The following is a 16,701-nucleotide window of genomic DNA, read 5'->3' on the forward strand; positions in this document are numbered from 1 at the left end:
AACAAAGATTGTTTTTAAGTTTGTAGGTCAGGACCAATGTTATGCTAACTGCGATTTGGATATTGCACTAGTTGACATTTCAATAAAAATGTGCTTAATTTCGCAGCGTATCTCAGATCTGCCCTCGGTTAAAGACATTATTTCTAACTAACACTTATTAAATGATTCGTTTGTGTGATTAACATCTTTAAAAACGGTGTTTCTCTGCAAAGAATCACACAAAACCACTACTTTAAATTATCTTAATCAGAGACGTTCTCCAACAATAAAGCATTAACAAATTACAAATCTCAGTTGAATAAAAAGCAAAACAGCCAATTAGGTGAATAATTGACTTTGAGGCAGTAGCACTAACAATGTTCAGATTGAATTTAAAGGGCCCATGTCATGCTTTTCCGGTTATCACCCGTCCCCTTGTGTTATGTAGCTTTTTCTGCATGTAAACGGTCTGCAGTCACAAACCCTCAAAGTGCACCCTGTAGCGAGTAAAACTCTAACACAGAAAGACCTGTCTGTGCTGCCCCAGAACGCCTCGTTGGACATTTCTGTTTTTCCATTGTTTGCTTCCTGGTCTAAGTGACGTATTTCGGGTATAGTGACACTGAGCGGGCTCACTGGTGTGGGGACGGCGAGACAGGGAGACACCGCAGAACTCAGCCTGGGCACACACACAAACTCCCAGCCAGGCTGTGTGCGTGTGTGTGTGTTTCGGGCTGGGTTTCGCTGTGTCTTCAGGGGGGGGGGGGGGGGGGCAGGAGCTCCAACAAGCCGTGTAGGACAGAGTGAATACACAGACTATACAGAGATGCAGTGAGAAACCAATGTGAGTTTGGAAAATTGCACAATTTAAATCTATTCTAGTCGACCTCAACAATGGAATTATGATCAGTGGAAATGGCCATGACACGGGACCTTTAAACCACTTGTTCCATCTAGATAACACAATACAATTGAGATAAAGCGCACACTGCACCTTATTAAACCAAAGTATCTAAAAGTTTAAACTAGAATTGCATTTTTTTTAGCAAAGCCCTCCGAAAAAAGGCCAATGCTGCATTCACTTGCTCCTCGGAAAGTCCCATTTTCTTTGAAGTCTGACTTCTGTGTGTTCATAGGCAAAGAGGATGAGTTGAATGCTCTGAGTCTTTAAACAGCACATTGTTATAAATGTTTTTATAGTTAATAACAACAATTTATGATTATTAAGAAAACACCACTTCCTGACCTTTCATTGTTAAGAAAAGTGTAATGTAACGGTACGTCCACACAGCAGCTTCAGAAGAATCTTCCACCGCTTCCAACGCTTCTCTGCTCATTGACTTTGAGTGGGGATGACGTCACTTTGCCTCGCTTTTCGCCGAACTGCATTGTGGGGGAGCGAAGCGAAGATTTCCAGGATGTCCAGGATTTCCAGGATTCCAAAGTTGAGCAATGTTCAACTTTTGAAGCTGAGCTGGAAGCGCCAGCCAATCAAACACGTTTATGCAAATCTGACAGTAGAAGCGCTAGCCAATCAAACCGCGTGTAAGCAGGGAGAACCAGACCGCAGTTCATTTCCTCATATTCCAAACGAGAAGTTACGGTAGCAAATCACCCGGTTCTTTACGACCAGAACTATTACCGGGATACAAACCGGAGGAACCAGGCATGGAGGGAGGTGGCAGAGACAGTGGGTGAAACTGGTAGGTTTTCGCCTGTTTGGGGAGTTTATATATATATATATTGCTCCCATAAAATCCCCGGGGTTTTTTGCTTTGTATGTCGGGGGCGGGAGATTCATGTGATTGGTTGTTGGTCGCATTGCTCGCAAAAAATCCCCAAGCTGTCAGACACGCCCAGCTCCAAGATTTTCAAGATTTTTGAGAAGCTGCTGTGTGGACGTACCGTAATGCACATATCTGCCCTGTTATTCAGATCCACTCTAACATGTAATGGGTGTTCTCTTGGCTCATGCATCACTTTTCTACCAAGCGTTATGATAATCACAACAGTAGTTGTTTCTGTAATCCTGCAAGACAGCAGCAACAAAGCGAGCTGAATCATAACGACACGATAATACTTTAATGGTTAGATCAAGTCTGACATTTGACTTGCATCACAGCAGCATATGTTTTAACATAATCATCACAATCACTGACTGAAACCAGCTCAAAGACCCTTATAACCTCCGTCACAGAGTCAATAAAAGCTTTTATAAGTAGAGTAGGTTACATGCACTACTTTTAACTTGCTGCAGCTCAGTGGTTCCCAACCTGGGGGGCGCCAAACATCGCAGGGGGGGCGCCAGGCCTCAGATGATTTGAGGCCAAATATCATATTTAGACTTTTTTTTTACATATAATTGTAAGGAAATACATGATTGTCACTAAAAGCCTTGTCTCTACATAACAATAAAATTAGGGCTGTCAAACGATTACAAATTTTAATCAGATTAATCACAGCTTAAAAATGTATTAATCATGATTAATCACCATTCGAACTATTTCCAAAATATGCCATTTATTTATGTATATTGTTGGGAATGGAAAGATAAATGAAAGCAGGCGGATATATCAATTTAACATACAGTATCTATGTTTATTATAAAAAATGTCTGCATGTCAAAATGAAAGACAACCCACACACCTATCAATCATCAAACCGTGGGGTCTTAATTCATTACGTGTTGATTTCTATCAACGGGGGAGTACTTCAGGAAAGTCGACAGAGGGGGGGGGCACTAGTGGAGTACTTCGTGACCACAGAGTGTGAACGTTGTGATCAGCTGTTTTAGCGCAGTTCTCCAGTGAAGGGGGGAGTCTCCCTCCGCAGCCGGTTGGCGTAGTTTTGGCACAGTTCCGTTGTACAGACCGACGTTAACAGCAGCCCTGTCTGTGCACACGGAGACCGACTCTGTCGTCCGGTGATCTAACCGCCTTCTGGAAAAGCTTCACAAGTACTCGGTACGCAAATGCGCTTTGTGACAAGTGACGGTACGCATTTCAGATTACGCACAAAACCTGCGTACCAGTTATGTGCACCCCTGTACCAGAGCCATATTATTACTATTATATGGCTCTGCCCTGTACTACAGCAAGAGTAATCTCCGTCGGGACTTCCTGCAACAACACCACGCCGTTATCAAAGATGTTCTATTGAGATGACGATCACTACGTGACTAAAGTTTTCAAAACCGTGGCTACTGAAATCAATCTTACTAACTGCTGTCTGTGCAATTTACTCCGCGAGTTGGCAGACTTTATTTAGCTTACTTTAACATCATTTTTCATGGTGGGGCTAAGCCATTTATTGGTATGGGTGTAGCCAGTGATGTACCTGAACGCGTTCAATGAACGATCGTTCATGAACGCGTTCATATTTTGGGCGAACGTGAACTGAACGTACTGTATTTCCGCTAGATGAACGTAATTGAGAACGCGTTCATTCTCAGCGCTGTATAACGGCGTTCAAAAGTGCGTTCATTCTCAGCACTGTATTATAACGGCGTTCAAAAGTGTGCCAGATTTCATATGCCTTTCAGCCGAAAACCCAGTTAAAACACACCGTAAACAGGCTTCAAATAATGCGGAAAACCACCCAATCTGGCAACAGCAAGCTGCCTGTGACGCGCGCCTGTCACCCCTGGCTGTCGCACTATAATATACGTCATCAGACTCCTCACAACAAACAATGTGGAACCGCGGAACCGGCAAGCATTGAATGAATGAATTAGTATGGACGAAGCCGAGAGCAGCTGGAGCAGCACTCGCTCAGAGTGAGACTCTACGGCAGGGGTGGTGAACCTCCGGCCTCCGGGCCGTATACGGCCCGCGAGACAATTTGGTACGGCCCTCGAGGTAATTTATAAACACACGCAAAGAATAAAAAAATGAAAGAAATCTAGACCGCAAAAAAATTAAACAAGCTAGTGCCTGTTTTTCCTGGCCAAGGTCAGGGTCCTTGAACACAACACGAGCCTAACGTGTCATCACGTGGTATATGTCTCGACTGACAGGGGTGCAGTTCTGACTGAGAGCACCAGAACGCCACTCCAGCACTTCAGAAATTGCAGTACCGATAAGTCCATACACATGCCGCAGTTTCTGCGTGTCTGTGTCTTTAGTTGAAAGCCCAGTGGCGATCTGCTCATCTGTCATACTGATCAGACAGTCAATAACTGTGTTGTTATCATTAGCATCTGGTTAGCTAGCTATGCTAACGAATATAAGAAGCTTTGTCTACAACCAGTGAGGTAAAGGCACATCTTTATATGATCATTATAGTTATAAAAAAAACAAGAGAATAAAGTAAACAGGTATAAAATACTATATGACAGTTATTAATAAAGAAGAATACAGTTTCAAAGGGGAGTGATTTGTCAAATATCCATAAATTAAAAGAAAATCTGCTTACAGTTGTGTTTGGGTGTTGAGAGATGTGTCCATAGATCTCCTAATGTTGCTCTCATAGTGCAAACAATCTTGCCAGGGGAGCATGCCCCCCGGACCCCCCTAGAGGAGGTTAGGTCCCCCCCACTTAAATCATGTTCACATGGATAGGAAACTAAATACATTTGCACACATCTTGTGTCCATATCTTTCTGTGTTGGTGGTCACCCCACACCCTGCACGTGCATGCATATGCGAGTCATGGTGAGATATCTGGATTAAGAGGTTGCTTTTTCTTTGCACAGCATGAAATGAATGAGCTGTGATTTTAGTTTAAGCAGAGGTCAATAACTTGTACGGCCCTCTGAGGATATTGTAAACATTGAAATGGCCCATTAACATCGTACAGGAGACAAATAATAGCTCGCAACAACGTATTGAAAAAAGAACTATGAACTATAAATTAGTTCATTTTTGAAACCATGAACTTGAGTTCAAAATTTTGAATTATGAACTATGAACTGAACTAGTTCATTTTAAAATGTGTGAACTGTGAACTGAACTAGTTCATGTAGAAAGTGAACTTTCCCAACACTGGGTGTAGCCTACCCCAGCCATACCCTGGCGCTGCCACTGGTGGCATGTATGGGGCGGGCCATTCTGCACATGCGTTAAATGCGTTAAATATTTTAACGCAATTAATTCAAAAAATTAATTACCGTCGTTAACGCGATAATTTTGACAGCACTAAATAAAATATAAAAAATAATTGACTAATTAATTTTAATAAAAATTCAAGTTAGTATTAAAGGCATAAAAAGACAGAAATGTATAATTCTTTCTTTAATAGAAATGTTTCTTCTGCCCGTAAAGTGTCCAAACCGGGCTTTTCTGGATTAGCGCATTTTTAAAACATAGTCATTGTCCACGCCGGCTTCAGTTGGATTATTTGTCCTAGTTGCTCCATTTTGTAGATTATTTACGACTTTTGAATCCACATGAACACATCGGCAAAATCCGGCTTACTTTGAGTGTGTTTTAAACAGTTTAATCCCTTTTGTGAATTGTTTCCTCTTGCGCCGTCCAATAACCATCAAAGTCACTCCAACAGTGCTCCTTAATTACGCTTTCATCCTCCTTTAACAAAACACTTCACATCCATCCAGTTTGTGACAGTAGTTGTAGCATTTTGAAACTTTGAAACTTTAATTACCGCTGTCGCGCTGCCATACCCCCCCCCCCCCCCCTGTATGTGTGTGTGTGTGTGGGGGGGGCTCTTGGGGAAAAAGGTTGGGAACCACTGCTGTAGCTGATACACTGGCAACTGAGTGTAAACTACTCCATGTAATACTACAGGAAAACAAGACGTGTCTGAAAAAGAAAGACTATTAAATGGTACTCATAAAACCTCATATTGACAAGACTTGACATTTATGCGTTAAAATGTGTGAATGCGGTGCAGCTGTGGAGAGTGTTTCTGTTATGAGGCGATACGTCTTCACCTCCGTAATCTAATCACAAACACACTCAAATGAAATCGTGCTGTTAAACTATTGGACATCCATCTAAAGAGGGGAGGACACAACGGAGACTTGTTTAACAACTGGAGAATAATGTGTTTAATAAAAAGCTCATGTGGAGTCTATTACAGTCAGAGGATGTGTGATGCCGCTGTGGGGGTGTGGTACGGCAGCTCCCTCTGCAGGAAACACCACGTCTCAAAGAAGCTTTGACTTTTATATATGAGGATTAACATGAGGGCTTTATTGGGGTCCCCATTAGCATTGACACTGGCAATACTCTCAGTTAAACACACATTTACTGTACACACTATTGCCAATGTGTTTGTATTGGTCTCTTGGAGTATTTGATTTGTATTTATTTATTTTGTTGGCTTTTAATTTCATTTATTCTCATAATATTATTATTATATTTTTGTTTTTATCTGGCATTTTATTTAATTTATTATTTGGGTTTTAATTGAATTTAAAGGTCCCACGTCATGGCCATTTCTACTGATCATGATTCCTTTGTTGAGGTCTACTAAATAGATTTATACTGTGCAATGTTTTTAATTCACGTTGGTTTCTCAAACAGCATCTCTGTATAGTCTGTGTATTCACTCTGTCCTAAACGGCTTGTTGGAGCTCCTGCCCCCCCCCCCTCCCTGTGAGCCCAGTGGCCGTCTGCGAGACAGCGAAACCCAGCGAAACCCAGCCCGAAACACACACACACCCGCAGCCTGGCTGGGAGTTTGTGTGTGCCCAGGCTGAGTTCTCGCCGAGCCCACACCAGTGAGCAACGTCCCGTCGTGTGTGTGTGTGTGTGTGTGGGTGTTTGTGTGTGTGGTGTGTGTGTGTGTGTGTGTGGGTGTGTGTGTGTGATGTGTGGTGTTGTGGTTGTCGTGTGTGGTGTGTGGTGTGTGTGTGTGTGTGTGTGTGATGTGTGTGTTGTGTGTGTGTGTGTGGTGTGTGTGGTGTGTGTTGTGTGTGTGTGTGTGTGTGTGTGTGTGTGTGCTTGTAGTTGTGTGTGTAGTAGTGTGTGTGTGTGTGTGAGTGTGTGTGTGTGTGTGTGTGTGTGAGAGGAAGTCCGCGGATTGGTCCAAAGTAACTATGTTACGTCACTATACCCGAAATACGTCACTATACCCAAGAAGTAAACAATGGAAAAAGAGAAATCCCCAACGAGGCATTCAGGTCTTCTCTGAGTTAGAGTTTTACTCGCTACAGGCCGTACTTTGAGGGTTTGTGACTCTGCAGACCGTTCACATGCAGAAAAACCTTCATAACACAAGGGGACGGGTGATAACCGGAAAAGCACGACATGGGTCCTTTAAATGTATTTTTATTTTATTTATTTTTCCCAGTTGTTGTTTTTTGGCTTATAGTTTAATTGTTTTGTCATGACACTTTTTGAACAACATGGATGTGTGTTTTCCCTTCAGGTAACATGAATCTTCTTTTCCATCATGTTTTATTATTTTGTTGAGTGTTTCAAACGACAAGCATCGAATGTGCAACAACTGAACAGTATTTTCCCCTGAATACCAACCACAGAAATAATCCGCAGTGAAAGCTTTGAGGTTTTAAGTCTTTTCTCTCTTCTTCCTCGTCTGTCCTCCAGGTACCTGAAGCCTGACGAGAACAAAAAGTCAAAGCACAAGACGACCGTGAAGAAGAAGACGCTCAATCCAGAGTTCAACGAGGTATAATCCGCCGTAATTGTGCTAAAACCTTGCAGCTCCAAATCGTAGTCTTTCCTATGTGTTCTTCTGAGTGTTTATCCGATGCCGTTATGTGCCGAGGAACCTCCAAAACCCCGGGGACTTAGAGAGACGTTGTGAGCTGAAAGAGGCACGCTTTCCTCCAGAGAAGAAACAACTGAACACCGCTGTGCATGAAGACGGTTTGAAAAGTCAGATAGAGGCTCTGGCAGACATTTTGAACTGAAGATGTTTGTTTGATATTGGGATTGTGATGCAACAGCCTTTAATGCGTGTTTTAAAATGGTGTTAAAGTAAAACTAGAGATGTCCACACAAAAAGATATGCTTTAAACAGTTGTAGGGTCTGTCTACAACCAAACGGGGATCATCGTATGCTCCCAGCTTTATATAATTCCTTATAAGGAATGTTTAGTTTACTTAAAGGGAATCTATCAAAAGTCACTTTGTGATGTCTTTTATACATAAAGTGTCCCCGGTGTGTCGGGGAACTCACGCAGCGTCAGAAAATAAAACCCTCTCTCTTTTCCTCCGTACCCAAATCTCTAAAAACGGGGAACAACGGAGCTGATCCAGATTTGCGTCCGATATGACGTAATATCTGAAATGTGGACCCACGGCCCAATCAGAAAGTTGCTATCAGAAACAATGCCCGACTGTTCTGGACGTAATATGGTCGGTGTTTACATTAGCATGCTAACACTCAGAGCTAACCTGTACTGGAGAGCATGTGTGTGAAGAAGCAGGAAGTAGAAAGGAACTCACCTTGTGGTGTAACCGGCAAGAGAGAAAGCCTTTGAGCTCCATGCTGTTTCAGAGAGGATCCTTGATAATCCATGATATGGCGTTTCATCACGGCAGCATTTAGTTTAGACGGTAGCTGCCGGGACCCCCGCATGAGCTCAGACCCCTCCTCTTTAATTTTTTTATTTATTTTTTTTATTTTAAGCTTTATACCCCAAATCAGCACTTTTGAAACAGGAAGTGAAATAGAGGGGTATGAGGCGTGGCTAGAATGGGTGATCTATTTGGTCTTTTGAGCAAAACACTTCATAGACATGTTTTTTATATTTTTTTATATTTCTGAGACCTGTGCTACTGCCTAAACATAGCATGATAGGTGACCTTTAAATATCATAATGTGCTAGAAAGTGGCACGTACCTTTTATGGGACAAATTGGACTTTATTGATATTTGTTGCAAACATTTAAAACCTGAATACTTTATTATCCCATGGGGAGTTGGGTTTCACGACACTTGATCTGAGAAGGAATGAAAGAATAAAAAAAGTATTTAAACATTGTATAGGAGGCTAAAGTAAAAAAGGCACGCTTTCCTCCAGAGAAGAAACAACTGAAGACCTCTGTGCATGAAGACGGTTTGAAAAGTCAGATCAGGACAAGGCTCGGGTGTCTCCTGGCAGACATTTTTTTAACTGAACATGCAACGGCCTTTAAAAGGTGTTTTAAAATGGTATTGAGATGTCACCGTTACCTCCAACATTTCTTTAAATGCTTTTAACAGTTGTAGGGTCTGTGTTAAACAAAAGAGGGTCATTGTATGCTCCCAGCTTTATACAAAACCTTTTATAATAAGTTTACTTAAAACATCTTACTGTGCTAGAAAGTGGCACGTAACTTTCATGAGTCAATTTGGACTTTTAAAATATTTTTTACAAACATTTACAGTCTTAAATATTATCCCATGGGGAGGGTTTCATGACACTTGCTCTGATAAGGAATTAATGAATGAATAAAACATTGTATAGGAAGCTAAAGTAAACATTTTAAAATATATATAAAATAAATTAAACTATTTAATTGGCATAATCAATTAAAGTAAAAATTTGCAAAAGATTGATATAAATGTACACGTGAACAGCTAAATTAAAACCATCTTTTTTACTTTAGTGTTTTTTTATATAATAACTTTTCACACACACACACAGACACACACACATACCATGTATTAGGGGTGTTGAAAATAATAGTTTCTACGATGCATTGCAATGCGGACGTGCACGATTCGGTATCGATGCAGTGCCGGAAGATAATCGATTATAGCGTAGTAACGTTGCTTCCTGATTTTCCGGCCGCGGCTTTACTATAACGTTTATTTTTTTCTGTCACTTTAATATCCGTCCTGAATCACTCCGTGTCGCTGCGGCTCAGAGACACAGGGATTTATGTTTTTCAAAAATAATCGCGTTACAATCATGTCAGGTTTTTGGTGGATTTAATTAAGTCTTGGATTGCAGAGTATGAATGTCCTCTAGCAATTTCCAGACGATATATACGGGTGTAAAGTTTGTGAAGGCAGGAGGAAAAAAGCTTCCGCGATCACCGTCTCCTCTCCGTTCCTCCAAGCCCCGCCCCCTCCCTGAAAATAATGAGTGACAGGCTGACAGTGACCCGATAGAAACTTTATTATTCACTTAATCACTGAGATATAATGAAGCTAACTTAATCTCATACATTCATGGGATTTATGTAACAGTAAAACAGAGAATGTAAGTGTGCACCCACATGCAGTATTTTAGTTGTTATATGCTGTTGTAAATACTCCTGTTGTCTGCTGTGTTCAGACTCAAGTCCTGTGTGTGAAGCCACATTCAGGACATTCAGTGTCCTTTCTTTAACAGAAGACCGTGGCTAGAAGCTGCAGCTAGACTGCAGAAGCATTAGCTTTTTGTTTTTGAGGATGGAACAACTTCACACACGGAGGCTAGACCTATACAATTCATTTTGGTTTATAAATTAATGTCAAGACATTTATGTTATTGATTTCTGAAGCACTTTCTAAATGATAAAAAGAGAGTTCATATGTATTTACTGCATGTATGCATTGATGAAAAATAAGCCATGTGCAGTAATATAGAAAATTGAGGATGCAACGCATTGGTATGCACCGTGATGCATCGGGATATCGAATTGAATCGAATCGTTGACAGGATAATCGTAATCGAATCGAATCGTGAGACCAGTGAAGATGCACAGCCCTACCATCTATACATCACTTCAGGGGACATTACATTGACTTGCATGCATTTCCTGGAGACTTATCCTTACCCTAACCCTAACCAAGTCTTCACCCTAAAATTAATGATTCCCCTTATGGGGACCTCCATTATGTCCCCATAAGGGAAGCCAGTCCCCACACGTGACTATGTAAACATATGTAGGTCCCCACAAGTATAGTAATACTAGGCCACACACACACATACACACACACACACACACACACACACACACACACCGGGAGCAACTCAGGGTTAAGTATTTTGCCAAAAGAACATTTTGAATCAAAGCGACAGTTACCAAAAGATTCATATTCCTACAATAGTGACTGCTGTGGTCCTGAGAATGATTATTTAATCGTGAATGTCAATTGTTATCGACCAAGCATTTTAAAGCTACTCTCATACATTGCACTAAAGGCAAAAATGGCGATGCAATTGAGACAAATCCAAAGTATTTAACACAACAAAGAGCATGGCTGAACTCTGAGGACACAGTTTCTCAGGAGCATTTGGAAGATGTTTGGAGTTCCCTTTTAGACCCTGGTGGTTTCAGAGGGCAGCTCCTCTCTGAGGCCCAGCTGAATACGACCAGACGTCCCGCCTCCTGACATTTCCTCTGACATTAAACCTGTGTCTCCTCCATCACCTCTCTGTCAGAGAGCAGGCTCGAGGACTCCTCCGTATCGAGGCATTGATCTCCATGAAGCAGGAGGAGCCCCCTAATTGAACTGCAGATTGAAATGCAGAATGAATGCTCAACACGGTGCAAATTCATATCAGAAAACGCTCGAGGACTTGATTGATTTTACTTGATTGATTTTACTGCCATGCTGTATTTCTGTGCTCTTATGTCGATACCTCTATAACTTGGGCTACGAACAAAATCCTTCACTTCTACCCATTCACATGTTGTGCCGCACACTACTTTTCCCAATGCCTTTTGAGTCCATTTAAAAAAGGCATAGTCGAGGTGTGAATCTTTCCCTGTCTTGCGATTAAATTTTTTTAAATCACGTTTTTAATCCATAAACCAATTTACAACTTACTCAAAGACCTTATTACAAAGATCTAAAGGGCAGTGGTGTAAAGTAACTAAATACAAATATCCTTATTCAAATGTAATTCTTGATTCAGCACATAGGCATGCCAAGCGTGTGTACAATTATGGATTATTGAAAGATATATCAACTGATTTGTATGTGACTTTAATGGAAGAAAAACCTTTAAATTGAGGATCAAGACACAAATATGGATTCTTGCATTGTGTCCTCCCCCCCTGGTAGTAAGTGGACTATAATGTGTGTAACTGATCAATCTGAAAAGTGCTCGGTTTGTAAAGGAATATTGGGGCGGTGGTGGCGAAGTCGATAGGGACTTGGCTTGGCAACTGGAAGGTCACCAGTTCAAGTCCCGGCAAGACCAAGTGCTACCGAGGTGTCCCTGAGCAAGGCACCGTTCCCCACACTGCTCCTAACACTAGGATGGGTCAAATGCAGAGAAACAATTTCCCCACGGGGATTAATAAAGTATATAAAATCAAAATCCAAAATATTATTTAAATTAAATGAACTCAAAGAGGCACTCAGGGTTTTGTGAATCAGTCTCACCTTTAAAAGAAGCAAAGGTCAAAAGCATGCAGGATTGTAGCAACAGTTATGCCGACCTTTAAACCCACATGTCGACCCTCATCCATGAACTATTCATATCTCACACTGCACCGTAACTTTTATTCATGTGTTTTCTCTTTTAATGTTTATGTTATTATCTTTTCTTTTTAATGACTGCTTTTAAAAGCCATTTTCTTAATGTCTTTCATTTCTGTAAAGCACTTTGAACAGAGTGCCACAGTGACGCGTCCTAACACCTGGACGTAAGTTAGCATTTGACCACTTCCTGTTCCCTCGTCTCAGAGCCAATGGGATTTCTCCTTAGGGTTTAGGAAAATATCTGGAAATAAGGTCTGTGGTTTAAAAAAAGTATTGTTTAATGTTTTAAGGAGGTGACGCTACTCAGCCAATGAAATCGGTGCAGTCAGTGAGTCAGCACGATAGATTCAAACACAGAGACGAGAGGAGACAAACAGTCTTCGTTTTCTCTTACTGGACCTCTTTGAAATGCAATTGAAAACCCCTGGTTCAAACAAACGCTTCAACTTGTTCCATTTAGAATCTGTAGTTTTGAATATGGATCTGAAGTCGGCGTGACGTTGAAGCAGCGACCCTGCTGTAGTTCCTTTATAGCATAACGTTAGCATTTTGCTTCTGGCGACTAGATTTACGATTAGAAAATTGTAAAAGTAGGGTAGACATGTGGAGATTATCCGGCTGAACAAAACGTGATCCGTCTCTTAAATGTGTTTCAACCACAGACCTGATTTCCAGCTATTGGAAAACCCTATGGAGAAATTGCATTGCGTTTTTGTCGATGGAACCGGAAGGAGTTTACTTCCGGGTTTTAGGACGCGTCACTGCGGCGCTCTATTGCCTTGTGTTGAAAGGTGCTATATAAATAAACCCGCCTTGCCTTTCCTCACTTTGAATGTAAATGCATGTGATCGTACTGCAGAGAGGAACTACTTTTATTTTCTGCTTTTTTCAGGAGTTCTGTTACGACATAAAATATGCAGACCTCACCAAGAAGACGTTGGAGGTGACGGTGTGGGACTACGACATCGGGAAGTCCAACGATTTCATAGGTGAGTGTTAAAATAGAGATGAAATACATCGGCAGATATTCACCACTGAATATCTGACCAGCTGAGTCTGCCATCTGCCACGCGAGCACTGATGCATGCTGGGAACTGGCTGGCATTGTGTAGTCACGTTGTAGGAAGAGAACGATGTGTATCTTCCAAATGTATAGTCACTTTATATATTATTAAAAGTGTTAGCTTGTATTGTCTAGCTGTCATGTCGACTGAGTCGTGTAGCAGGAAGAGAACGACTTATATCAAAATTAAGTTGATTAGGGAAACCGTAACGACAGATTATCTCTTATTTGACCGTAGCTATAAAAACACCTACATTTCCACTAGGGCTGTGCATCTTCACTGGTCTCACGATTCGATTCGATTACGATTATCCTGTCAACGATTCGATTCGGTTCGATATCCCGGTGCATCACGGTGCATCACGATTCATACCAATGCGTTGCATCCTCAATTTTCTATATTACTGCACATGGCTTATTTTTCATCAATGCATACTGCATGTATGTAAATATCAATCAATTACATAAATGTCTTGACATTAATTTATAAACCAAAATAAATGAATTGTATAGGTCTAGCCTCCGTGTGTGAAGTTGTTCCATTCTCAATGTCCTGAATGTGGCATCACACACAGGACTTGAGTCTGAACACAGCAGACAACAGGAGTATTTACAACAGCATATACAAACAAAAATACTGCATGTGGGTGCACACTTACATTCTCTGTCTTACTGTTACATAAATCCCATGAATGTATGAGATTAAATTAGCTTCATTATATCTCAGTGATTAAGTGAATAACAACGTTTCTATCGGGTCACTATCAGCCTGTCACTCATTATTTTCAGGGAGGGGGCGGGGCTTGGAGTAACGGAGAGGAGACGGTGATCGCGGAAGCTTTTTTCCTCCTGCCTTCACAAACTTTACACACGTATATATCGTCTGCAAATTGCTAGAGGACATTCATACTTTGCAATCCAAGACTTAATTAAATCCACCAAAAACCTGACATGATTGTAACGCGATTATTTTTGAAAAACATAAATCCCTCCCTGTGTCTCTGAGCCGCAGCGACATGCACGGAGTGATTCAGAGCGGGTCCTGCTGTTGTCGGTTCTGGACTGGTGTTCTTGTGTTGGTGGATAAAGCAGACTGCTCCGTGTTGCTGTGCCGCTGTCACGTATGTTCCCTGATCTCTGAGTCACCGACCGATTTGATATTAAAGTGACAGAAAAAACGTTATAGTAAAGCCGCGGCCGGAAAATCAGGAAGCAACGTTACTACTCTATAACCGATTATCTTCCGTCACTGCATCGAGACCGAATCGTCCACGTCCGCATCGCAATGCATCGTAGAAACGATTATTTTCAACACCCCTAATTTCCACTGTGTTTAACATCCTTCATTGGTCCTGAGCAATATATCAATATGTTATCGATACTGTGAAATGAGACTAGATCGTGTCGTCTTTTTCCAGTTTTAAAAGGCTGCATTATAGTCGCAAAACTAATAACTAAAAGCATGTTTCAGTGCAAGAACTTAAGGATATTTGTCAAATGCTTGTTCAAATCGGGGCGGCAACTTGTCAAAAAGACGGGTTTGTCTTAAAAATGTCAGGTTATAGTTTATCCCAGTTCCTGGAAAAGGTTCCTTCAAAACGTGTCTTTAAATGTCAGAACCAAACCTGATGAAATTAACATATTTTTTGTCTAAAACATTACGTTTAAATAGGGTAAGCGTTTTGCTTTCAACTAACCTAATACAGTCACATGAAATAATGTGTTAATACAAATTATAACACGTTATTTATATGGCGCTTTTTCAGGTGCTCAAAGCTCTTAACATAATACATTTAATTCAAAGTCAACGCTCCAGTTTTTCAGTGTATAAATAATACTCTCCTTGTCTCTTTCTTCCAGGTTTTTTTTTAGAGACCTTCAGACTTGGCTAAAATGGTCTAAATCAGTTTTGTAGAGTTGATATAGCTGTTGCGGAGGAAATCATGAAGCCTTGTCCCCATACAAAAAACTAGAGCGCAGTTATTATATCATTTTAACTTGAAACGGGTCACGGGAGACCCGAACACAACATAAAATAGTAGGTTAAACTTAATAGTATTGCTTTCAACTAACCTAATGTGAATTGTGTTGACATAATACACTTAAAGTCAACGTTCCAGTTTTTCAGAGCATAAATAATACTCTCCTTGTCTCTTTCTTCCAGGTGGAGTATCTCTGGGCATCAATGCAAACGGAGAGAGGCTCAAACACTGGTTTGACTGCCTCAAAAACAAGGACAAGAAAATTGAGCGCTGGCACACGCTGACCAATGAATTACCCGGTTCATTAAATGACTGAAGACCCAACACCTGTCATCCACAATGTCGCCTCCCCCCCACCCCCCTACTGTCCTCTTGCTGCACCAGATAGGACTCCTGCCTGCATTTCCATTTCCATTTCCATTTCCTCCTCCTCCTCCTCCTCCTCCTCCTCCTCCTCCTCCTCCTCCTCCTCCTCCTCCTCCTCCTCCTCCTCCCAGCTCTTCTTCTTCTCTGGATTTGTATGGTGTCGATGACCTGCGACGCCTCTTTGGGAATTGATTTCCTCTCAACAGGGCTCAGTTAAAAGTATCCTTCAGTTTGTGTGTACATGTACAGAGGGGGTTGCACTTGCATTTCAGGATCAATCAACAAAAGGAAAACATGGGTTGGATTTGAAGCGCCCTCATTGCCATTTATTTTATAGTAAAGGCTAACTACAGCAGCTGAATGATTTAGGTTCACCTTGGTGGTAAAAGAGTGGAGGGTCTACCAAAGGATGAGGCAACATTTTACACTGTTGGTGTTTCCAGAAATGGAAGATGTTGCACTTGAATATGATTGTAAAGCTGTCGTTCAGCCCTCACAACGTGCTGAAAACAATCCGCTTGTTTTAGAAATCTGGATTACTAACACTTTAATTTGACTTCTTTGTTCAGGTGACAATAATGTCCTATCCCACTTAAAACACTGTACAAGTAAGCAGCTCAGTATACTTCAAACTAACTACATCAAATAGAGAAAGTTTCAGTAAATCTCCACATGACACCAGGCTGCTTGAAATGATGGCTTTTGTCGAGTTCAAAGAAAGCAGTAATGACTTTATAGACGTCTGCAGAAAAAGAGGGTACGGGTGGAAACAGTTTGGACTTTGACTTGCTGCTATGTGCTTTTAGTTTCCTACGAAACACAATTTAACCGTGTCGATTCCCTAACTTTGCCTAAACCAACCTGTCCAACCCAGAGTGAAAACCATGCCATCGTGCCCTGACTTCCTCCCGCCTCCTTCCCAATCCATCTCCAATAACTCAGTGTTCTCTCTTTGTAGTCTCGATTTGTCGAATCG

The 16,701-nt window shown here is 41.3% G+C and overlaps 1 protein-coding gene across 1 annotated transcript in view; it reads left to right on the forward strand.

The window, feature by feature from the left end:
- The window catches only part of doc2b (double C2-like domains, beta), a 190,928-nt gene extending 175,189 nt beyond the window's left edge, over positions 1 to 15,739 (forward strand). Inside the window, exons 8-10 of the mRNA XM_071205513.1 lie at positions 7,491 to 7,572; positions 13,207 to 13,303; positions 15,542 to 15,739. Coding sequence (XP_071061614.1) covers positions 7,491 to 7,572; positions 13,207 to 13,303; positions 15,542 to 15,675 — 313 coding nt within the window. The 3' untranslated portion in view covers positions 15,676 to 15,739. The remainder of the gene's footprint in view (positions 1 to 7,490; positions 7,573 to 13,206; positions 13,304 to 15,541) is intronic.
- The last annotated feature ends 962 nt before the right edge of the window (positions 15,740 to 16,701 follow it).

Source organism: Pseudochaenichthys georgianus, chromosome 14 (assembly GCF_902827115.2).
Source record: "Pseudochaenichthys georgianus chromosome 14, fPseGeo1.2, whole genome shotgun sequence".
Taxonomy (NCBI): domain Eukaryota; kingdom Metazoa; phylum Chordata; class Actinopteri; order Perciformes; family Channichthyidae; genus Pseudochaenichthys; species Pseudochaenichthys georgianus.